The sequence below is a fragment of the Peromyscus californicus genome, unplaced genomic scaffold, assembly GCF_007827085.1.
Source record: "Peromyscus californicus insignis strain IS unplaced genomic scaffold, ASM782708v3 Scaffold_22__1_contigs__length_63687245, whole genome shotgun sequence".
In the NCBI taxonomy this organism is placed as follows: domain Eukaryota; kingdom Metazoa; phylum Chordata; class Mammalia; order Rodentia; family Cricetidae; genus Peromyscus; species Peromyscus californicus.
The window spans coordinates 42,177,216-42,203,282 of NW_026294525.1; the positions used below are offsets into that span (position 1 = coordinate 42,177,216).

General features: G+C 39.4%; 1 protein-coding gene across 3 annotated transcripts in view; it reads left to right on the plus strand.

The window, feature by feature from the left end:
* Positions 1–26,067, plus strand: part of Tbc1d32 (TBC1 domain family member 32) — a 228,459-nt gene that overhangs the window by 166,189 nt on the left and 36,203 nt on the right. For all 3 annotated transcript variants that reach the window (XM_052751314.1, XM_052751315.1, XM_052751316.1), the window contains 2 exons: positions 5,470–5,595; positions 16,099–16,182. In XM_052751314.1, coding sequence (XP_052607274.1) covers positions 5,470–5,595; positions 16,099–16,182 — 210 coding nt within the window. The remainder of the gene's footprint in view (positions 1–5,469; positions 5,596–16,098; positions 16,183–26,067) is intronic.

The following is a 26,067-nucleotide window of genomic DNA, read 5'->3' on the forward strand; positions in this document are numbered from 1 at the left end:
AAAGGTTTCATATAACTTTCAAACTTAGAGTTGGATAAATTTCTGTCTGTATCCCCTGTGCTTTTTGGAGACTATTCTAATGCTTTCTCTTGCTTATTATAGTAAAGGTAATATGAAAGGGTGACAATGTTAATATGACTGGAAGGAAAGGACTGGAAATAAAAATGGAAATCAATAATTCTACGAAAAAGCTTTATGATTCAATTCTGGTTGTATGAAGTAGACTGGGAATCTCTTGGTAGTTACCATGATATTTCTGTTCCTTCCATAGCATCATATATTTTTGTATATAGAGGTTCATGATTGCATACCGAAATTAAAACAATGCTTGTTTCCCGAGTGAGTAGTAGGGTTTCTCTGTATTTATATTAAGCTTACGTTTTTTCTTTTTTTTTAAATTGAAGTTTTTTTGTATTATATATTCTGTTTTTCTCCATTGTCTATAATCGTATATGATAAATATAATCTTTTAATTATATATTTTTGTAAATTATATAATCAGTTATTAAAAATGAATTGAAAATTTCTACTCTTCACTCTAACTCTGGAGTTCAGAGAAGAAACAGGGTCAGTTTTCAGTGGTGAATACTAGAAAGGGGAACTTTTTGTTTTTCTTTTATTTCTTTGTTTTTGCATTTTCTTCAATGAGAGTTGGGTGAGTTTAAATTAAATATTTTTATTCTCTTCTAGTTTTTCATAGGTACCTGTAAATTATATTGGTCTAAAGAATCATAGAGAGGAGGGACATGCCCTTCTCTATTGGTCTAAGGAGTATAGAGAGGAGGGACATGCCCTTCTCTATTGGTCTAAGGAGTATAGAGAGGAGGGACACGCCCTTCTCTATTGTTCTAAAGAAGCGTAGAGAGGAGGGACACGCCCTTCTCTATTGGTCTAAAGAAGCATAGAGAGGAGGGATATGCCCTTCTCTATTGGTCTAAAGAAACATAGGAGGAACATGCCCTTCTCTATTGGTCTAAGGAGTATAGAGAGGAGGGACATGCCCTTCTCTGTCTTGTAAGATACACCAAACTAATTTTTGGATAAAGAAAATGGTAGTTTTTTGTGGTGACTTTATCAGAGCTGAATTATAATAACTGAGTGATAATTTATGATATTCAGCTTCTAGAAATATAATACTATTAGAATTTCATAGAATTGCCTGCAATTAAAGTGGGGTCATAAGTCAATAATGGAATTCTGATACTCAGTGACCTGGTATATATATATATATATGTGTGTGTGTGTGTGTGTGTGTGTGTGTGTGTACATATTATACATATATACATATATATCTTTGTTTAAGATTCATTTTCTTATAAGCCCTTGTATTACACCAAGAAATTAGCCAGAATTATAAAAATGTCATAATTATCAAATTTCTTAAGCTAGTGTGGTGGCTGTCTTGGTTAGATTTTCTTTGGCTATGATAAAACACCATGACAAAGCAACTTACAGAAGGAAGGGTTTATTTGTGTTTATGGTTCCAGAGGTAAAGCGTCTGTCATGGCGGGGAGGGGGGCAACCATGGCAGCTAAAATAGTAAACTGAGTGTTCATGTCTCAAATTACAAGCAGGAAGCAGAGTGAATGGGGAATGGCAGGAGGTTTTTAAACCCTAAAATCCACTCACAGTGCCACACTCCCCACAACAAGGCCATGCCTCCTAAGCCTTTCCAAGCAGTGCCACCATCCAGAACCAAGTATGCAAACATCTGAGCCTATGGGGACATTGTCATTCAGACCACTGCAGTGTCCAAGGCTTATAATCTCAGGACTTGGAGGTGTAGGCAGCAGACCAGGACTGTGACTGCCTTGAGAAAATAATTTGTTAAAAAGAGATAATGTATTCTTGAAAACATAATTTACTGTTATTTAATAAGTAAGGATTTTCATGTTGCGGCTGTGTAGTTGGAAGTTTTCTCTGTGTCCCGCCAAGCCCCCACAGTCCCATGGCCCTCTTATAAAATAATCATTCAGAGGCTTATATTAATTATAACTGCTCGGCCATTAGCTCAGGCTTTTACTGACTAGCTCTTACACTTAAATTAACCCATAACTCTTATTTATATTTAGCTATGTGTCTTGGTACCTTTTCTCAGTTCTGCTTTGTCATCTTGCTTCCTCTGTGTCTGGCTAGCAACTCCTAACTCAGCCTTCCTCTTCCCAGAATTCTCCTTGTCTGCTTATCCCACCTATACTTCCTGCCTGGCTAATGGCCAATCAGTATTTTATTTATCAACCTATCAGAGCAACACATTCACAGCGTACAGAATGACATTCCACAGCACTGCTGTATTTTTTTGTTTGTTTTTTGTTTTTGTTTTTGAGACTTACTATGTATTCCAGGATGGCCTTGGTTTGGGCCAACCCTACCAGCCTGAGAAGTGTGGGTGTTGCCAAGGAAATTGGGGTTCCCTCTCAGGTTCTTAGTCTTATTTGTTAATTATGAAATTTCGATTCTTAAGGAAGCTCAAGAAGAAATTAAAGTTTGAGAGCAAAACTACAGGCCAGGCAAGCTATAAATTTTGGCAGCAGCCAGGAGGAGAGAGCTGGGAAAGAGCAAGGATGTCATGCCCTTTTGAGTTAGGGTCTAAGCAGGGCCACGTGTTCAGCAATGGCAGTCAGCAGGTAGCAGCATGGTGGAAGGGTGGGGACTTCAGGAAGGACTGAGAAAGCAGAGAGCAGTGAAGAAAGCATCCTGAGGCTTGTGGTCAGCATCTGAACAAAAGAGGGAGAGAAATGAGAAGGAAAACGTACACTTTTCCAGTCAGGACTCAGGAAAACAGATCGACTCTGTAGTGCTGCATGACAGAAGCTCTGAAAGCAGCCGCCTGGGGAGCCTCTGGGAAGGACTGGATGATTATTCCTCCAATCTCCATAGTACATAGTACAGCTTCAGGTAAGTCAGCAGATTGACAGGCCCAGATGGATAAACGTTCAAAGGAAGTGGCAATACTATGTAGCATTCTAATTTTTGCAGCAGATTAGAAAGTCATGTCTCCATGCAGGTACAAAGTAGAACTCAGATTCTATTCTTTTGACCAGGAAGAAGTACCTTTTCCTTAATGGGTTTCAATAAGGCCTATAGATCTCCAGTTTTTAATGTTGCCTTAAGAAAGTGCCACTGTGCCAGGCAGTGGTGGAGCACGCCTTTAATCCCAGCACTCGGGAGGCAGAGGCAGGAGGATCTCTGTGAGTTCGAGGCCAGCCTGGTCTAGAGAGCAAGATCCAGGAAAGGTGCAAAGCTACACAGAGAAACCCTGTCTTGAAAAACCAAAAAAAAAAAAAAAAAAGGTGTCACTGTGTTGTTTAACTTTCTGATGTTATCAGGAAAACAGGAGGTGGGTTCCAAAGCTGACCATGAGGGAAAGGCACATCCTTGGTGGCTTCTCAGCTAACAATCCCTGTAACACTGGGATTATTGGCATGAGCTTTCACTTCTGGCTTCCTCAGCATTCTCATAAGTGAGAATTTTGTATAAGCACATTCCTTTAATAAAAGATTAGTCAGTTCCAGTATAAACGTTACACCAAATTGTGACCTAGAGCTACTCATGTTTGAGTGGCGTTCTAATTTGCTTAGTCATTGGCTTCCAATTATCTATAAACACTTACATACACATGGCATATAATTTATTTTATTTTATTAAAGATTGATTTATTTATTATGTATACAGTGTTGTTTGCATGTATCCCTGCAAGCCAGAAGAGGGAGCCAGATCTCATCACAGATGGTTGTGAGCCACCACGAGGGTGCTGGGAATTGAACTCAAGACCTCTAGAAGAGCAGCCAGTGCTCTTAACCTCTGAGCCATCTCTCCAGCCCTGATATACTAGTTTTTATATATGATCAGATGTACTCATTTAAAGAAAATACTTCGAAATTTGACAAATGTCTCCAGGCATGTAACCACCACAACAAACAAACATAATGTTTTCTCGTGACCTCACAACAAGCCTCTCTTACTCAGAGTCGTCTTTCCTCCTCCCTTAATCACGGGTCGTCACTGGTCCTTTCTCATTACTGTGAATTGATAGTTCCCAACCTCAGATCAGCTTTACCACCGTTTGAAAAGTTGGGTTGTGGGGAGCCAGAATGTTGCACTTTGCCATGTAGGGATTTTTAGCAGCATCTCTGGGCCTCCGCCCATCAGATGCCAGTGGACCTCTCCTTTCACTTCCTCAGTTGTGACAAGTGAAATGTCTATGGCCAAAATCCCCCCTTGGGAGCAAAACTGCATCCACCCTAGAACCACTGCTTGCTATAAGATCACTCCTCCAGTGCTCGAAATAGAAATATATATGACACGTCCTCTGGCCTGCTTTCCTTTGTTCATTATATTGACTCAAGGATTATAAAGGCTGTTATGCAAGTGCTGTTTGCTTTCTTTTTACTGAGTGGGAGGTCAGTATTTAATAATAAACTACACTTGGTTTAACCATTTCCTTTTTATGTTTCTCTACATCTCTAATTGTGTTTAACATTTATGTCAGCCTTTTGAGAATCTTTTTTTATTAATTGATTCGTTTACTAGTTACAAGTCTTACAAGTCACAGTGTTCTTTTTCATAGTCTTTGGATGTTGAGCACATCTTTAATGTTATGATGACTCCAGGTTTGTTTTTAATTTTTTAAATGATAGTGGGTACTTTTTGGCAGGGAGTTACTTGTGTATCATCTTGATTTTCTAAGGCTATCATTTTTGTTTGGAGCTGGACATGGTGGCACATGCCTACAATTCCAGTATACTGGAGTCTGAGGCAGGAACATGCTGAGTACAAAGCCTGTGTCACAGTGGAATCATAAAAAGCTTTCCTTATTACTTAAATATCCTTATCCATTATTAGTTATGCATATAAATACAATTCTAGCTGTGATAACTGTGGGATGATGGATGATATGTATCAGCCTTTTAAGACTAATTGCAACTATAATTTAGATCATGAACCTTGTACACCTCAGCCAAACTGTTCTCTCTGTGTGTTCTCTGTGCGTGCACGTGTACAGGAATACAGTAGCTTGTCCTTACCTGTAGTCCTCACCTTCCATGGTCAGTTACCCAGTACCAACCAAAGTCTGAGAATATTAAGTAGGAAATCCCAAAACTAAATAATAATCTGTAAATCACATGTTGTTGTAGGTAATCTAATGAGTTCCTCTGCTGCCAGCTCACTTTTTCCTGACCTGCATGTGAAATGTACCCTGTCTGTGTGCTGTGCATGTGGCTTGTTCATTGGTCATTTACTGGCCATTCTGATAATTGTCGATTGTGGTATACTAGTACTGGTGTTCAGTTAACCCTTAATTTACTTAAAAGCTCCAATATGCAGAGTGGAATGCTGTCATTTTCTTATAAGAAATTATCCATGGTCTGTTTTGTTATTAGTGTTACTGTTCCCCCCGTTAGCTTCAGCACAGACGTTTAACTCTATCTAGCTTGTAATGTTTTACCATGTTATTTTTCTTACTAGACAGTGATATCGGAAAGCTGTTATCATGCTTCAAAATGTCTGATAAGCAAACGGAGTGGATAGAAAACTGCCGAAGACAGTTTTGTAAAATGATGAAGTCCAAACCTGATGCAGTCAGTGGAGGTGGTGAGTTTGGTGTTTTCTACTGGGATATTCCTGCATAAAATTATTTTAACAGAAGCTGTGACTTCTGAAGATTCCTATATGTGCGTGCAGGAAAAGTCCATTGCCCAACCCGCCCCCAAAGGGCTTGTAATTCCTAGAGAACCAAAGGCCAAAGAACTCCTAAGCCTTTTCACGGACTGGAGTGTCTGTACATGTGGCAAGCAGCTCTGCGGTTCCCCTGCCTTTCCTGGGGTTACAGTTTGCCTGGCTTCAATGGTCTCCACTTTCATATACCATGTTGCTGTGTCTTTGTAGAAGTCTTACCAGTTTACGAGTGACTTAAATATCTTAAATCACCACCAGACATCCACCAAACCAACTGAATGATTCCTAAGGAAGCTCTGTCTTAAGGGAGCATCTCCAGTATAAACTGACCAAGCAAGTTTAACGTAAATTATTTGCATGTGCTTTTGTTTCCTGAAGCTATAACTCTGATCTGATGATTTTATAAGCTAAATTTCCTAAAAGTTGTCATTTAGGAGTGATTTCATTTCATCAGCCATACTTAGAAGTTTTCATATTTGTTATAAAATTAAAATCAGGAATTTAAAAATTAAATTTACACTTTGCTAGAAAATGGTATTTTTAGAGAATAATAAAATATTTATGTGGCAACAAAACCACAAATTATTCTCCACAGTATAAGTATAAATGAGCAGTTAAACTATGGTTAGTCTCAAGATGTATCTTTGGTCAGTGGTGGTGCATGCTTTTAATTCCAGCACTCAAGAGGCAGAGGCAGGTGCATCTCTGTGAGTTCAAGGCCAGCCTGGTCTATAGATCAAGTTCCAGGACAGCTAGGGCTGTTACACAGAGGAATCTTGTCTCAAAAACCAAAACCAAACCAAACCAAACCAAACCAAACCAAACCAAACAAACAAAAAAACCAAAACCCAAATATCTATTAAGATATATGTATTTATAAAATATCTATTAAAATACATATATAAACACACATATAGTCTTAGGGTTTCTGTTGCTGTGAAGAGACACCATGACCATGGCTACTCTTATAAAAGCAAACATTTAACTGTGGCTTGCTTACGGGTTCAGAGGTTTAGTTAATTGTCAAAATAGTGGGAAGCATGGTGGCTTACAGGCAGACATGGTTCTGGAGAAGGAACTGAAAGTTCTACATCTGGATCCACACCACAGGTGGCAGGAAGGGAGAGTGAGCCATTAGGCCTGGCTTGAGCTTCTGAAACCTCAAAACCCACCCCCAGTGACACACTCGTATATGTGTGGTACCTGGAATGAAAATGTGTATGTATGTGTGTGTGTGTATGTATACACACACATATATATTCACACACATACACACACACACACACACACACACACACATATAAATGAATGGTTTGAATGAATATATTTGTGTATATAATTTGCTCTTGATTGTAAAATAGATAATATTTAAAATAGACTTTCTCAGCCGGGCGGTGGTGGCGCACGCCTTTAATCCCAGCACTCGGGAGGCAGAGCCAGGCGGATCTCTGTGAGTTCGAGGCCAGCCTGGTCTCCAAAGCGAGTTCCAGGAAAGGCGCAAAGCTACACAGAGAAACCCTGTCTCGAAAAACCAAAAAAAAAAAAAAAAAAAAAAAAAATAGACTTTCTCAGTGGGTTTTGTACATGCCCCCCAAATACATAGCAAATTAGGAGAGGAGTGGCTTGGAATGAATTTCAATACATCCCCCAGTGCAGTTTTAAGAGTGTCTGTCTCTCAGGGAAACAAGAGAAATGTCACCTGTCTAGCCATCACCTTTTGAGATGGGACCGATAAACCGAACAGATAAGAGTTCTCTTTGGCATCTAGGGCACTGTCCACATCTTCTTCCTCAGTCATTCATTGCTTGCTGTTCCTGTGTCCACCAGGTCACTGGGAGCTACTTCCAATCGTAGATCCATTCTTCTCTGCCTGATGCTTAGTTGCTGACACAAGACTCATTTATACTCCACAGAATCTTTATTATGTAGTCTATATTTTATCAATGATGAAACTGAAATGCATATGTAGCTAGAGTTTTCCTGCCTGGCCCACAGTCAGGATAAATCTCTGCCACCCGCAAACAGCCCAGTTTTCAGCAGAAGAGCCAAGAGGAGAGTCCAGGTAACCTCTTGTCAAAATCCTGGTGTCACTTTACCATAATAAAGGTGACATATCACCTTTTCACACCTAACATTTTTCTTATCAGAGACAATATTTATCAACGAGACATAGACAAGCAAAACGTTGCCTGAATACTAAGTTACGTTGCCTCTAGGATCTCATCGCACACTTGTTCCCAGTCTTATGTCAACCCGCTCGGCTTGAGTCCTGAACCCCGACTTTTGGTAGTGAGGAAATGAAAACAGATACACACAGACATGCCGGGTGTGGTTCTGCTCTCTCCACAACCAGGAACCTCAGTGTGTTTATTAGGACACCACAGTGGGAGGGGTTAGCCATTCTGGGCAGGAAGTCTCTGCAGGGGAGCCCTGTCAAGCTCTAAACACCCAGGAAGAGAAAGCTGCAGTTGCCACTCTCTTCACAGGCCGGTCGCTTGTGTCTAACACTCACACTGGGCCCCCTGAAGGAAGTCTTGCCACCCATGTGATGACAGCTTTGCCAATTTCCCCTGGGTCAGAGGCCTTGGAGTCCTCAACATGGCTGTGCCTGTGTCAACAATACACGTTCACTCAGGACTTCCCTAGGAGATTTAAAGCTTTATAAATTACCCTTTATACATTTAACTATTCTGAGTTTTTCTTTAAGATACTTATATAATGCTTCATAATACAAAATAGTCTACCCATTTGTTAACATGCTCATAATTATGAGAGAATGAATTAGTTTAAAATTTCTATGTCAATGAAAATGTCCAAATAAAAAAAGGGAAAGACAAAAGGAAATGTAATTAGCAATTTGAGTACCTGCTTGTTGACTGAATCATTCCCCACAATGGGCAGATGCTGCCTTTTTTGGTAATGGTGAAGGAGTGGAGAAGAATCCATTAAAAAAGAGTTTCAGGAATTTAATTAAACCTGATCATCTTCACAATGATTAAAGGAGAAAATTTTCCAGTTTTTTAGATGTGGGGTCCTTGTATTTGTGGGTTTCCTTCCAGACATTAAGCTTATGAGAAGATCAAGGAAGCCTATGGGGATGGACAACTGTGTGTTTCTGCACTCACAGCCCCTAGCTGAAGTGATGGCTCACATGACCCAGAATCTCTACTCAATGTTTGAAAAATAAAGAGAGCTCAGAGTCTTCCCATCCTCAGCCTTACTTTTGGTTTGAACCTCCTTTCCACCCACATAACAACAATTTTCCAGACTGTTTGTTTGTTTTAACATCTTAAGGTAGCAGTAACTACTTGTACTCTCCTCCATTGGCATTACCTCTCCAGCGCCAGAAGAAAACACAGGGGGGCGCTCTACCTCACTGGTTGAATTTCAAATGTGGCGCTGGGTACTAGACTTTCATTCATTAGGATACAATCATTCCAGAATTCCCCTCCCCCCTTTTTTTCCTATTTCATTGTCAGAAGAATCTCATTAAATCAACTGACTCATGGTTTTCTTCTGGCTTGCTACTTAACTTCTTAGTGTCTGTCCATTGTGAGCAATCCAGTTCCGTATCAACCCCAGATGTGGTACACCTAACCTTTTGCATCTGAAATTCTAGAGTCAGCTCTGCTCTAAAGCACCATTTTCCTCATTATTTTCTAATCAATATCTCCCATTAATCTTTTCTTAGTGATCTAATAGTTATACAATTTAATATCTGCCCTACATATGTTTTTTCTATTTTTCATTGACATTGATTGATGACTTAGTTCATAGCTAAAATTCCTGTGTGTGCTTACTACACTTTGAGGTGGTCACTGCAAAACACATACAATGTATTTAATAGTCAATATTAGAAACTTTGGTTGTGCATAGTAACCACACATACATATATATTCATACTATATATTTATATGTAAATATATACACACATATATATTTAAATCTCAAATTCTTGAATTTTCATGACTTAGATCCTAAGAACTTGTTATGTAAGATACTACCTTAACAAAAGTACTTCTTATTTAGCAACTGGATCAGTATTATTTAATACATGATTTTGGGCAGGATATTGCTATGTAACGTAGACTAACCCCAAACTCTAAAATGTTGTTCCTGAGCCTCGAAAGTTCTAGGATTATAGCTATCCTGGCTTTCTAATTATTTTAAATAAAATAAAGGCACAAAATTCTTTTATAATTTTATTATTCAATCATTATTTCTATATTTTTAAAAATTATATTGCATTCCTGTAAGTTTGTGTATGTATGTATGTATGTATGTGTGCATGCGGGTGTGCATACGAGAGGGTGGGAAGAGTAGGGATATGCGGGAAACATAACATACGTGTGGAAGTGAGGAGAGCTTGTGGGAATCAGTTCTCTCCTTGTATCACATGGGTCCTGAGGATTGAATCCTGGTCGTTAGACTTGGCCTGCAAGTACCTTTTCCGATGAGATTTCAGGGCTGCAGGAGTGTCTCAGTGATAGAGCACTTGCTTAGCATGTAGAGTGCGCTGTGCTTAATTCTCAGTCTTTCCCTAAAAACAGTTTCCAAGAAGGTAACAATGAAAGAAGAAAAATGTACAGCAGACTGATTTATCTGAATACAGAAATAGCAGTAACCTTTGAAGGACCTACGTAGTAAAACTGTGAAAAGAAGTTCTTCCAAAGTGAGCCACACTTTTGGAAGATGGGTCAGATTTTTTTTTTTTTTTCCATTTCTGTCCTGGGATGTGCAGGTAAGAACCTGTGGCATCCCACATACAGTAAACAAAATAACTCTAGAAATCAGAGGGCAAGCTGTGTGCTTAGAATCCGAGGAAGTAAATTTTCTGTGTTTTCTTTTGACTCTTTGATTTTTTTTGCCTGGTTGATTAAGAATGACAGCAGATGCAGGAAAATAGAGAGACCAATAAAGCCTGCTTCCTCTGCAAGAAAGTTACTGTCTTGTCCCATGGAAACAGAATGGGGAATGGTTCTGAGCCAGGCTCAATATTTATGTCCTGAAAGATTGTCTGGGACAACGAAGTATTTGAAAAAATAAAATTGTTAAACCTGAGAATCCTGAGGAGAGAAGACCAAATGCATTATTGTAAAATGAAAGCAAACTGTGTTTTGGAGGTGCACCCAGGACTGACCAGCTGGCTATCTCAGCCTAGATCAGGATTTGAGAGAGCAGCCCCTGCTGGCCTCTTGAAGTCCCCTTTACAGGAGAGATAACGTGTTCCCAGGGGCGTGAGAGTGGGCTGTTACACATTGTTAGAAAGACACAATGAAAGGGGAGGAACAAGGGTAAGGATGTACATCATGTGAGTGGGGTCGCATGCAGTTTACGCCAGAGCTAGGACAGAGGAACTTCTTAATTATAAATAGAGACCTTGCCGGGTGGTGGCGGCGCATGCCTTTAATCCCAGCACTTGGGAGGCAGAACCAGGCGAATCTTTGTGAGTTCGAGTCCAGCCTGGTCTACAATGTGAGATCCAGGAAAGGCGCAAAGCTACACAGAGAAACCCTGTCTCGAAAAACCAAAAAAAAAGAAAAATTTTAAAAGTAAGTTTTCAGTCTCAATGGGGGTTGGAACTTCCAGATCAAAGCTGGAATGGCTACCCACTACATCTCCCCCTTTTTGTCTAAATAAGAAAGTTCTAACCTAATACAAGACTATATACAAAGGAATGGTTTTCAAATATTGTCCGGGAATAATGAGGGATAATGACCTAGATAAGATGGAACTACAACCAATGCAAACATTATCAAGCAAGAGACACATACTAAAGTCCAGAGAAGTATAGAGCATAGGTAAATGACATGTTACAAAGATCATTCCAAAAGTTGTCCTATCCTAAAGAACCTGAATCTAATACTTAATATGTTCTATCTACTAAGTTGTAACTATAACTGCTAGTCTTCAATCTCATCGTTCTATATAAATAAAGCACTGATTGGCCAGTGACCAGGCAGGAAGTATAGGTGGGACAAAGAGAGAGGAGAATTGAGGAAGGAGGAAGGAAAGAGAGACCGGCTGGAGCCACCGCCAAGACAAGGAAGATGTAAAGTACCGGTAAGCCATGAGCCACGTGGCAAAGTAAAGATTAATAGAAATGGGCTGAATATAAGGGTGAGAGCTAGACAATGATAGGCCTGAGCTAATGGCCAAGCAGTTTAAATAATGTAAGAGTCTGTGTGTTTGTTTTATAAGTGGGCTCCGGGACTGGCGGGACTTAGCGGTGGGAGCTGGAGAAAAATTCTCCAGCTACATGGACCTCTCAGGACAGATGGAGGTCAACTGGAGGTGGAACATTAGTCAACACACTGAAATTGCCCTCAGACACGAAGAGAGATAGAGATGTTCTCATCGAAGGAAGGCCACCCTACAGCATGGCTAAAGGTTGTTCTCTTCCTTCTTGCTCTCTCTACTGTTCATGAATCTGTACTTATACAAAACAGGAAAGACTTTTAAATGAAAGAATGGAGATGAACAACCTGAAAACACCGAGAATAATGGGATGACTGTGCATGCAATAATTTGTATTAAAAACTAGATAGAGTTGCATTGTCTATGTTGTTATACAATTAGAAATCTGATTTTGCAGAGTAGAGGCACGAGGAAAAAGAATATGTTCTTGAATATGCAAGGGTCTGAGGAACAAAGTCTCTACCTGCAGGTTAATCGGGAGAAAATTGAACTTTATTGTAGCTTTCATGTTCTGTGATGAGATAGCAGTCATGTAGTCATTTCTAAGTATGTTTGAGCAGTGAATCCAGAAGAGAGGGTTATGTTTGCACGCACTGTGTTTTTCTTGTTTCAGAACCAGTTGCTGTGGTGATGGAGACTTAGTTTGCTATAACTTTAAAAATATAAATTTATTTTTCACAGTTTTGAAAGCTGGGAAGACAGAGGTTGAGCTTCAGGCAGATTCCGTGACTAGTGTAGGCTTGTTGTCTGCTTCAGAGACCAAACACTCTCTGCCTCCTCTCATGATGGAAGGGGGCCACGCCGCTCCTTAAACCACTTTATAAGGGTGCTGGTCTCATTCATAAGGGCAAGGCTCTCCTGATTTGCTCACTTCCCAGATGTTTCATCTCTTTGAAAATATATTTTGTCTAATATTTGTATAATATATTTTGATCAAATCTACCTCCTATTTCCCCTCCTCTAAGTCCTTCCTATATTCCATCACTACTTTTTCCTCCCAATTTCTTATCTCCCTCCACCCCCACCCTGTCTCTCTCTTTCTCTTCCCTCCCCCTCTCCCTTTGTTGTAGCTAAAGTTTTCCTGCCTGGCCCATGGTCAGGACAAATCTCTCTCACCTGCCAGTCCCACAGCCACTCAGACCCGACCAAGTAAACACAGACTTATATTGGTTACAAACTGTATGGCCGTGGCAGGCTTCTTGCTAACTGTTCTTACAGCTTAAATTAATCCATTTCCATTAATCTATACCTTGCCACATGGCTCGTGGCTTACCAGCATCTTCACATGCTGTTTCTCATTGTGGTGGCTGGCAGTGTCTCTCTGACTCAGCCTTCCACTTCCCAGCTTTATTCTCCTCCTTGTCCCGCCTACACTTCCTGCCTAGCCAATGGCCAATCAGTGTTTTATTTATTGACTAATTAGCAACACATTTGCCATACAGAACATCCCACAGCACTTTGTTTCCCCTTCTCCTGAAGAAAAATGGATGTCCTTCCTACAGCTGTGACCAGTTGTCCATAGCAGCCTTAGACTCAGTGGGGTGTAGCAGGCTTTCTTGTTGGACTGTCTTTGGATTTTCAGCCTCTAAATAACAACCCGGAGACTTATTATTAATTATGAAAGCTTGGCCTTTAGCTTAGGCCTTCAGCTTGTTTCCAACTAGCTTGTATAACTGAATGAGCCCATATTTTTTTAATCTGCGTTCCGCCATGTGGCTTGGTTACTTCTCAATAGGCACATCAGACTTGCTGTGAGCCTGCTGGTGAAACCCCTGTGCCTAGCTTCCTCCTCCTCTTCCCCTTTCTCCCCAGAAATCCCACCTATCCTCTCCTGCCTACCTATTGGCCATTCAGTACTTTATTAAACCAATCCAAAGGCTCCTGGGCAAAGATACATCTTCATGGTGTACAAAAAGATTATCCCACAACAGTGGGGGGTTATACAGTCATATTGGGTGTAATTATAATATGAGAGTTTGGGAAAATTATTGACATTGTCGCACAATCAGGGTTGGGGTGGGGCAAGGTGAAAGGATAAGTGAAGCCAGCACATAGGTTCTCTTCAGTTTCTGCCTGCAGTTTTTTATCTATAGAGAACCCATGTTCCCTTTTAGGCCTGTAAATATAATCTTAGAGTCTTTTAACTGTGTTCCGACCTAAGAGAACAGGCATAATTAAAGGTAGAAAGGCCATAATTATAATCCTTGATAGAAATTTCAGACCTGTCATTTAAGATTAATATACACTTTAGACGAAACAATATTCTGTAGTGTGATTTCAGGGCAATATTCTACAGTTAATTGTTTTTAACATTAAGAATTGCTTCTTGCACCCTATGTTTTAGAATCTTTCACCAATAAGCTAGGATGTTGGTGACCTTCGATACTTTTTTGGTTTGGGGAGATTTTGCTGGTATTTTGAGTATGTTGCCTCTAAAAACAAATACAAAAACCAAAATAAGATTTTTAAAATTGCCCGCTGGTATCTGGAAGATTAGAAAGCAGAATCTCCCATCTCACTTTGCTTCCATTGTGGAGAAATACAGACTTGTGCTTCTCTCTAGATCTCCTTTGACCCACCCTGCCTCTGCTCAAGCCTCACGTGTCAGTGGCAGATCTAATAACTCCAATATAGGTAAATCTTGTGCTTTCTGGTGTGAGGTTCAAAGCAACATGCAGATTGATGTATGAGCCTGTATACAAAAACAGCAACAAAACCTTTGGTGTTTGAAGAGATCATGCTTTGTTTGAATAGAGAATTCACACCAGTAATTGCTTGGCAATATGCTTTGATTTGTCCCATTATTTCAAACATTATACTTAAATACATAGCACATAGCAAGTATCGTTGTGCTCAAAGAAGATAATTACTTGTAATTAAAGGTTGAAATGGACATTTCCATTGAAAATGATGTTTTTGAACAATATTTGTTACTGTGTATCTTGCACTTTAGATCATTAGTCTTAACCATGAAATTAAGAATAATTATATGTGAACTTCGTTACATTGTCCTTCTACAAAATCTGTCTCAAAAGTTTATATACATAGATGTTAAAAGTTGTCACCCAGGGACCTTATATGTGGATTTATAAAAGAAAGACCTTTGAAACAATTTTAGAAATATGATAGATTTATGCCTGTATTTGTAAATATGGAACCAGCCCAACCATTTGCAAACCGAAATCTGTATAGAGGTGTTTCTTAAGCCATGACCATTGAATTTTCATGTTTTTAAAGACTTATTTCACTTTGAAATCATATAATGAATAGAGTCAATGAATAAAAACATTTCATTTTCATCTCTAGCCATCAAAATGTTATAGTTTGTGCTCTACGATTAGGGAAAACCACACCATTCCTTTTTTATTATATGGTTTTTACATGTTGAACACTAATTTTTCTTTGAAGAATTATATGGTTAAAAATCTATTTGAATGTAAAGTAGGATCCATGTAGTTAATAAAGGTCATGGTTCACAGTCTAAGTAAGAGAAGGGCACAATTTTAAAGTGTGATTCAGATTGCTTGTTTCATCATTAATCAGTCAGCTATTGTACAGATAAATTTCCTTAGAGAAACAAAACCAATTCCTCTGGGTTGCATACTAATTCTAATCCTCTGGGGCATCCATGTGTAGGGTATCTGCAAACCCTGCGATATTATCACACCAGCCTGGAAAGAAGTCATTTTGTCACTTCTAAGTGAGATAGTGCAGGCTTTGTTTGATCTGGCCCTTGATCAGATACCATCAGCTGCTAAGTAGGAAAGGCATAATATGTCACAGATTTGAAAGTGCCCTGAGCTGTGCAGTAATCCTGGTCCTAGAGTTCAGTATTTGTTCTGTATGCAAATGACAAAATGTGATAACCTCATGAGTGCATTAAAAACATTTAACAAATTCTGAAGTAGTCGTTAGGTAATCTAAGTATGATGCATAATTCTTTTTTAGTTATATGTTGAATAAGTTCACAGAGAAGTTATTAAAATTTAATTGAAATCAGAAACATTCTGAATATTAATAGAAGTCTGCATTTTGAATTGAACTCCTCAGAACCGTGGAGTTCAGATGACTTTTTTAAAAATTCTTCTCTCACCCTGCAGCCTCTCCTCCCTCCACCCGACCTCAGGTGACTTTCACGTGCTAGTCTGTGACTTAAAGATGCATTGTCACGCATTTTCCCTTCCTGACTTAAAATTCTAATTGCTCTTGTGCTCCTTACAGCTTTAGGAGAACTCCTTGAAAAATTTGTGCTTCATCTCACCGAAAACCCCTCTGAGTGCTACTTCCCTTCCGTGGAATATACAGGTATCTTCTTACATATTGTGATGTTTGCAAAATGTTCAGCCCGTAAGTAGGCACTATTTCATAGTGCCACATGTGTAGAGTGCTGATATGTGCAAGTTTCCCCATCTGAAAATTCTGTCACTTCACACCATGTGGTGCTGTGACCGTCATTTGTTTCTGGTCTCCAGCGGAAACGGTTTTCTTTGCTGCATTGCCCACTTTTCTGATTTTATCATATGCCCCTCTCTCGTCTCATCAGCTCATAACTATCTCACTACGTCGGTCTGCTTTCTGTTGCGCTGCTGTAAGAGTGGGAAAATTATAGCAAAAAAATTGATTTGGACTCATTATTCTGCCCCAACATCAAAGAAATATAACGTGATGGCTTCTTGCTTTTCAGTCCCTACATGACATCATCCGGTCAACATCAATCAGTGTGTGCATGTTCTTTCTCTCATCTAATCCTCATAGCCTTCTGAAGACCCCACCTTGAAAATGGCAAAGTCACATTAACTTTTTGCTTCTTTTAAAAAAATTATTTTTTTTATTTCATGTGTATGTGTTTTGCCTGTATGTATGTATGTATGTGGTGTGTGTCTGTTTCTCTGTGTGTGTCTCTGTCTGTCTGGTGCTGACAGAGACCAGACGGAGGCACCAGGTCCCCTGGAATTGGAGTTAAGGATGTGTGTAAGCTACGATGTGAGTGCTGGGAACCAACCTGTGTCCTCTGCAAGAACAGGAAGAACTCTTAACAACTGAGCCATCTCTCCAGCTCCTCAGTTTCTCTTTAAAAAATATTACTGTAAGCCGGGCGGTGGTGGCGCACGCCTTTAATCCCAGCACTCGGGAGGCAGAGCCAGGCGGATTTTCGTGAGTTTGAGGCCAGCCTGGGCTACCAAGTGAGTCCCAGGAAAGGCGCAAAGCTACACAGAGAAACCCTGTCTCGAAAAACCAAAAAAAAAAAAAAAATATTACTGTAATTCTTTGAGAATTTCCTACAATGTATTTTGATCATATTCACTCCTTACTATTCCCAGGTAACCCTCCCTTTTTAATACATTGAGTCCAGTTTGTGTTTCCCAAATACTCTTGGGTTGGGACCTGCCCAAGAGAATTGATGTGCAAGGATTCACACTCTTTTTTTTTTTTTTTTTTTTTTTTTTAATTTTTTGGTTATTCGAGACAGGGTTTCTCTATGTAGCTTTTGCACCTTTCCTGGAACTCACTTGGTAGCCCAGGCTGGCCTCAAACTCACAGAGACCCACCTGCCTCTACCTCCTGAGTGCTGGGATTAAAGGTATGCACCACCACCGCCCGGCTGGGATTCACACTCTTAAAGAAAATTGACCCTTTGATTTTGAGCAGCTATCAAATGGCTGTAATGTTTAGCTAAGGGTAGAACTTTATGCCTACTGCCCTCCCTCTGTGATGGGATTTTGTTTGCTTTGTGCTTGTACAGGTCTCGTGCATGCTGTCCCAGTCTCTGAATTCATATGTGCGATTTCCCTGTTGTTTCTGGAAAGCACTATTTTCTTGTGGTCATCACTTACAAACTTTCTGCCTCCTCTAAGTTTCTGCTTCTTAAAGCTCTCACTAGGGATTAGTCTTCATATTTTGGTTCAGATAAGATTAAACAATAGCATTTATCTACCTCATATAAATGAATGACTTTAACATTTACAAAATCTTCTAATCAGAATTTATTTATTTATTTATTTATTTATTTATTTATTTATTTATTTATTTATTTATTTTGTCAGCTTCATTCTCATAATTCTAGTTGCTAAACAGGAGCTTTAGCTGGCTGCCTGGCTCCCATGACATTCTGTAACCTCAATGTGTCAGCAGTAACTGCTTTGCACCTACTGATGTATACTGTCTCTCTGTGTCCTGTCTTGGTAGGAGGTGCATCCAAGTGGGAAACGGAGAAGTCAGCACTGATATTTGCTGTCCAGTATTACTCCTATGTTCCTACGGTATCTTCACTACATCTCAAATTTATTTTATTCTGTCTCTCATTCTTCTTCTTTATGTTGATTGAAGCCAGCTTTGCCCCTTGCCTAGGGTATCAAAGACCCTTTGCATGCTTTTCACTTTTCAGTCTGGTTGTTCAACGCGTGCATTTTTGTTGTTTTTGGGGTTGTGTTTTGTTTGAGACAGAGCTTCACAGCACAACGTAAGCTGGCCTTGCCCTTGCTTTCCTCCTGTCCCAGCTTCCCTAGTATAGTCCTAAGACGTTTATGCCGGCACACCCAGCAAAAATGATATTCTCTCCACACAATAAGTGTGATCCTTGGTACACAAATCTGGATCTCTTCATGCCTCTACTCCTTCCCCTGACCATGGCATAGAGTCTACACTTCCTATGATACACATACTCTTACATCATCCCTTCCTCTTCATAACTCAGGTTCATTTCTTTATTGAATATCACTGTTAACACCACTGCCAACTTTCCCCTGTTCCAGATAACTGCAAAATCATTGTTCCACAAGTACATATTATGTCAGTATATTAACACTTCTTTAGTTATTCGTTATGAATGTTTGTGTGGTTTGCATTTTATAAACTTACTATGGTGCCCACATTAGAAAAGACTGAAGGAGGAGAAGGGGATAAAGCAGAGGGGTCCATATGAAAAATAGGATCACTCATGTGAGGGCCCCAGTAGTGAAGACAGGAAGAAGCATTTGGATTCTGAGTACATTGTGAATGTATGGCTAACAAGACCAAGTAATGTGTTGACTACAGAATGTGAGAGAAGGAAGGACTTCTCCATTGTTCTGAGCTGCTGAGGGGATGGACTGACTGTACAATAAAATGAAGAAGATATTTCTCTCTTGAGCTGATAGCAGCCATGGGTGCCTCACAAGATCTGTACAAGATCTGACCAGTAAGCATTGCAGCATGGAATAGGAAGGTGCTCATGAGCTTTCTTTCTTCATTGAGGAGCCATGAACAGTTGGTGGCTTCCAGATAAGGTACAGTCAGTTTTCGTTAAGGGTGTGACTCCTGGCGGGTCAACGGTACTCTAGAATGGCTCCATACCCAAAAGTTAATGGACAACTTAAATTGGAATTGATGGGTTATTGAATAGATAAAAAAAAACCCAGGAAGTTAGAGGAGGTTAGGAAAGTATGGGTAGATCTTGGAGGAGTTTTGGGGAAGAGTTAAGGAAGTGAATATGATAAAAAAAAAGTACATTGTATAAAATTTTCAAAGAAATAAAATATTTTTAAATGAAGACTAGGGTAGGGAACATTTGAGGTGGGGGACTATTTGAGGCCAGCTTTCCTTTTATGCTGTTTTGGGTATTTGCTAGTATTTAAGTAGCTAAGCTCTATATTCACTGGACCTGTGAATCTAGATTTTAGAGAAAAGATATGCTAGAAAATGACTAATTATTAAACCATCAGCTTGGTATCAAAACTAGTAACCCAGCTCATTGTAATTTCTTTCTCATGCTTGGACTCAGTGTCTGGTTCTTCATGACTTTTCAGTCTCCTATACATAATATAGTTCCTGTGTTTTACTGTCCTTTGATTCTAGAATAATGCTCATTTTTTGTTAAAAAATAGTGAAGTGTTCTACATTACTACCCATCTATACCCAGATGTTCTTGCCTTCACCTCATAATTTCTACCAGATGCACATTACCCACACAATAACACCTGCATAATGCCCAACTCAACGGTTAAGTTTGGGCTGAGTATCCACTTTATCTTTAATTCTAAGTAGAAGTTCCTTCTCTCTGCTACAGTGTGTTCTTTAAACTACTGTTTGGATGGTTATTTTATTGTCTCTGGCTAAATTGCTTTTTAGATCTCACATTCCTTTTTACCTGTCAGGTATTATTTTTTACCTGTCAGGTATTATTACTATCTATCTTAAGGTTTCTGGTGGTATGATGAAATGACCAAAAGCAACTTCAGGTGGGAAGACTTTATTTGGTTTATATATCCTGAATCACAGTCTGTTGCGGGAAGCTGAGGCAGGAACCCAAACCAAGAAGAAGCCTGGAGGCAGGAGCTGATGCAGAGGCCATGGAGGAGTGTTGCTTACTGACTAGTACCCCATAGCTTTCTCAGCTTGCTTTCTTGTAACAGCCAGGACCACCACCAGCCCATGTGCTGGGCTCTCCCATATCATTAAGAAAACATCCTGCAGGTGTGCCTACAGCCCTGGAAGCATTTCTCCTTCCTTAGATGGTTGTAGTCTGTGTCAAGTTGACATAAAACTAGCCAGCACAATAAGTGTCTCTATTCTCATGAATTTAATTCCTTAACAAGCCCAAAGTTTAATTTCATAACAAGTCCAAATAGAGTGATATTTGTAAACACACAGACAATTCTGTAGTAGTTATTTACATTTAATGACAAACTGAGAAAAAAAATAAAAGAAGCTATAAGAAAATGAAAAGAGATCTGCAAAGATTAAGTCAGGTAGAGAGAACTGATGGCCACTGAGCTTCCATTAAGCTTAGATGTGTGCTGGGGTTTTTCACGCATCCTGTCATGTGACCCTCTAACAGCTCTGAAGTGGGAATACTCTTAATGCTTAAAACAAGGAAACTGAGATATAAAGGAGAGAAATCATAAATTAGAAAGATTGTTGAAGATACACATTGGAGAAAGAAATTGTAATCTTATGAATAAACCTTAAAACTTACCTGAGAACATAACAGGGTTTAGCTGTGATATCTGTACCAGGAAGTGAGTAGAAGATTCTGGACATGTGGACTCTTGTGACTAGAGTGAACAGATCTTCAGCCTGAAGGGTAGTAGTGATCTTCACCTTCAGCAGTTCTTTATAGTACTTTGTTCTGCTGGGTCATATTTTCCACAGATAATAGGAAAATAGTATGATGTTTTTTCTTATCAAAATACTTAACAAGATTGATTACTTAATGTGCTTGTATTTATTATCATGTATTACATTTCTGAATTGTGCTGAGTGAAATCTCAGATGTTGGATTCGTTGAGTGTGTTTTGTAGTCAAATAAACCCTGAATGTGAGTTTAACTTATTTAAAGGGTTCAGCTGAACAGCTATCTACCAGAGCTTTATAGTAAAGCCAAAAATAAAGTGGCTTCCTGGTGACTGATAGCTGGACATTTATCATTGTGATACAGTGTGTTAGGACTGGTTTCCCTCAGCGCTGTTAAGTACTCTCATCCTCATGTGCTTTCTAGATGGTAGAACAATGGTTGCTATTGTAAAATCTCCCTCTAATTACTGCAAGTTGGCAAGACCTGTGTTTTAATATAAAGGATGCTTCAAAACAAATCCTGGACCTATTCACTGCTTTTCTGTGTTCCTTAAAGTGAGAAATCGATTGTCTTTTTAAAAAGTGACAGCTTTCTAAGCCCCGAGGTAGCTGAAATTAGAACAACACAACTATCCATCTGTTCTCAGTTCCCTCAGGATCTCAGCTCACTATAAAATTTGCAAATCAGGAAAAATCAAATTAGTTTAGCTGTTTATCCCCTCAAAGAAAGAAGAATGGACAAACAGATAAGTTCTGCACACTTGCAGTCAGTGGTTCACCCGTATAGGTATCTTTGCAAAACTTAACAGATGTTCATTTCTTCTCAGCTCCAAACAAACAAAATATTTTTGTATTGTAATTGCTTCTTTGCAACGTTGTATTAAGTATACCTTACAAAGGAGTAGATTCATAAAAATCTTTTCTCCTGGGACTAGTTTATCTATAGACTGGAAAGATACCATTGTCTCACTTTTGACTATTAAAATGTAACTTTAAAAATTATTTTTGTTTTATTTTATGGATACCGGTATTATGTGTATGTACCACATGCATGCCGGATACTCACAGAGGTCAGAAGTGGGCATGAGACAGTTGGGTGCTGCCATTTGGGTACTGAAAACCAAATCTAGGTCCTCTAGCAGAGCAACCAGTGCTCTTAACCTCCGAGCCATCTCTCCAGCCTCTAAAGTGTAACTTTTTTAAAGAATTCTTTTGTTCTTATTATTACATTTTTTATGTGTATTGGTGTTTTGCCAGTATGTGTGTTTGTATGCATGCATGTGTACCATGTGTGCAGTGCCCACAGAGGCCAGGAGAAGACATTGGATCCCCTGTGACTGGAGTTGCAGATGATTTTGAGCAACCATATGAGGGTTGGAAATCGAATCCATGTCCTCTAGAACAGCAGCCAATAATCTTGATTTCTGAGCTATTTCTCCAGCACCTAAAAAAATAACTTTTAATTTGATATATGTATATACGTGTCTTTTATATTTTGTTTAAATTGTAGGCCAACACATTCTTTTTTTTGCCTCAAATTTGTGGAATGTTTGCTATTTTCAAGGAGGTATATCATATGAAGCTACATTCAAAGAAAGCTCTCTAGCACATGCCGGAAATGGTGAAATAAATTGTAGCACAGAGTGAGGTGAGAACTAATGGAAACTCACATTTTTCCGGGATAGCTCCTCTCTTCCAGATGCAGTGCTAGGCCCTTGAAAACTAACATTTGAAATGTGTTGTTGTCATTGAGAGGTTGTAAGAGTGACATGTGAACAGTTGAATTGGCCATTGGTGGTGACTGCTGTCTTGACAATGAGAGGAGGAAACATAGGTAGAGGTCTGGGAGTGTGCTGGCTGTGAGGCAACGGAGCTGAAAGAAGAGGGTAGTTGTATAACCAAGACGTGGAAGCAGTAACACCTTTCCTCTCAAAAAGCTTGGACTAAATAAAGGTGCCTGTGGTAGCTTGGTCGCCAGGTACTGAATTTGTTGTGGGCTGTGCATTTTGAAAAATAAGCAGAAGAATCTGCAGCCTCGCTGGGAAGGAAGGAGAAAGCGAGGGCATGTTGCGAGCGGCTCTCTTTGGGTGGTGAGTTCTCAGACTTTAGGATATGTACACCAGGGCTTCAGTAAGCAGCCGTGCAGCAAATGTTCCTCCAACCATGGGTTTGTCCTCCAGCGCAGAAAATCTTTACTCTTCGGAAAATTTATTTATTTCCACACTGTTGGCCAAGTACCAGGCAGAGTGACTTTCTTCTCCTCCAGCTCTGTGTGCATGCTTCATTGCCCAAAATAGAAGAGAATGCACTCCAGAGTGAGAGACTGCAGTCCGTATTAAGTAAATTTTGTCGGGTTATTCTATTTTCAGAGTATATTTATGATTAAAACGGTTGAGTATTTTAAATAATTTTCATATGAAAGCTAAGATATTAGTTTGACTCATTGTTAACTAAAAGGCCTCAAGCATGACATCATTGGCCAATCCCTTTTCTGTATCTTAGGCTTTTCCCCAATGAGTCAGGTAGGTTTGAGAGTTCTAGTGTCTATTTCTTGGTTTCGGAAAACACTTCTAAGCCAGTGTGTGTTTCCTTCTCCAGCCTTCTCTTAGCTTTTTATTATTTTTATTTACATGTATGTGTGTATGTCTGTCTGAATGTATGCCCCATGAATGTATGCCCACATAGACCAGAAGAGGGCATCAGATTGTCTGGAGCAGACAGGCCAGGCAGTTGTGAGCCGCTGGCATGGGTGTTGGGAGTAGGGCTCTTTGGCCCCAGTTGACACCTGAAGCTGAGGCTTCTGGTGATAATTACTGAAGTTGACTTGTTAGGCCGGTCCTTACTCAGTTCCAGTGCCTGTTATGTCTTCTGCGTTATCATGTGCATATCAGTAAATGTTACTCATCAGAACATCAGAATCCCAGGAAGACATTCATTTCACTTTATGTTATTTTGGAGGAAGTTTCTTGGTATGTAGCACAGAGTGGCCTTGAACTTAGAATCTTCCTGCCTCACACTCCCAATTGCTGGAATTACAGAAGTGCATCTTCTCACAAGGCTCAAGATACCTAATTTTTTTCATCACTGTATTTTTCTTATTGATTTTACCACATCATTTCTCTTCCTTATTTCTAAAGATTTTGATTCTTGTTCAATAAATGGCATTAATCGAGGATTACAAATGAAAGTTTCTTTTATAGGCTAATATTCAATAATTGAAGCTTCTCCTTTAATATATTTTCTGAAGCCATTTTGGGCAGGGTGGGGGAAGACTTCTTCATTCCTGCTTTGAAGATTTTTTTTTTGCTTGTTTTTTTTTTTTTAAAGAAAAAATAAATGTAGAAAAAGGTTTTGGCCGGGCGGTGGTGGCTCACGCCTTTAATCCCAGCACTCGGGAGGCAGAGCCAGGTGGATCTCTGTGAGTTCGAGGCCAGCCTGGACTACCAAGTGAGTTCCAGGAAAGGCACAAAGCTACACAGAGAAACCCTGTCTCGAAAAACCAAAAAAAAAAAAAAAAAACCAAAAAAAAAAAAAGAAAAAGGTTTTGATAGGATTTTATTTATATCAAAGTTTATTTTTTAAATCTTTTTACACTTGTACTTTAAAAAAAATCAAGTAGTTGATGTTCATTTTGATATACTCAGTACCACCTTACAACTCTTTTAAAACACCTTTTTGAGGTTAATAGTAACCTTCACAAAAATAAAAATTGTATAGTAAATATTACTGTGCACTTGTACCTGTATCTGAATTTCACATGTATAGCTTGTGGATCTGAACTTTAAGCCCAAGAAATAACCATGTAGAAGTCTAAAACTAAAAACGACCAAAGACTCCCCATTTGTAATTGAATTCACCACTCTGCTGTGGAGCTTGTATCTCTTTACTGTTAAAAAGCTTCTCAGAGGATGTTGATGCACAGCCATAATTGGGAGCTGTTACCTTTGGACATGAGCAAGGTTTTGTTTGTTTGTTTGTTTGTTTTTGTTTTTTTGTTTTTGTATGTTTGGTGGTGGCGCACGCCTTTAATCCCAGCACTCGGGAGGCAGAGCCAGGTGGATCTCTGTGAGTTCGAGGCCAGCCTGGGTTACCAAGTGACCAAGTGAGTTCCAGGAAATGTGCAAAGCTACACAAAGAAACCCTGTCTTGAAAAACCAAAAAAAATAAAATAAAATAAAATAGAGTCATAAACTTCTAGAACAGAACTAGACCTTGGAAATAAGTTTTCAAGCAGAGGAAAGTCAATGACTCATCTCTGTGCAGACAACCACCCCAAGCTGGAAACAGCTTTGATTACATAAGGAGGGACTGACAGAACCCGATCGTCAGGTGGCATCGTCACTTGAGGCAACATCTCTCACCTTGTTCCTTAACTGCATCCTACTCTCCATTGATGCGGAGGCCTTGTCCCTTGGTGGGAGCTGCCATGACTCATAGAACACAGGCTTGGGGAACCCACTGCAAACTCCACCTCTCCTGTTAAGGTAGCTGTCCACAGCAGGAGCCGTGAACACTGTAATCCCAGCACTAAGGAGGCTGCGAAGCGGGAGTTTTTGTGGAGGCTCAATGCCAGCCCAGTCTACATAATAGGATCCCGCGTCAAACTAATGTAAAAGTCACTTGTATTGCAGTTTCCAGATGGAAAAACATCAGCACTGTTTCAAGTGTTAGTGAAGAAGTTTTATTGTTCATACCAGGTAAAGTGCTTCTATATGTACCAGGATTTCAAGTGTTAAGTAACTTAGAGCTCTTCTGGAAATCATATTATTGTCACTGTATCACGTGATTGGTGATAAGCAGTCTGTTCCATGTCTATAGGAGCATATGATCACAATTTAATTCTATTTTTTAAATCTCACATATTCAGTTTTATTTTCCTAAAACAACTTAAATTTTGCCAAATCAGACATTGTCACCCCCAGCACAACACTAAAATTTTACATTACTTAAATATAGACAACTAAAACATAGTGCATTGTAAAATAAAGGATCAGCCTTAGGTACTAAACACAAATCATAAAAATGTTCCTAGTTCCTACACGGGCCTAACCTGATTACATTGTAGTAAGTATACATATGAATGTACTTAACTGTGGCTAAATTTAAAAAAAACACACTATCAACTGAAAACTGGAAATT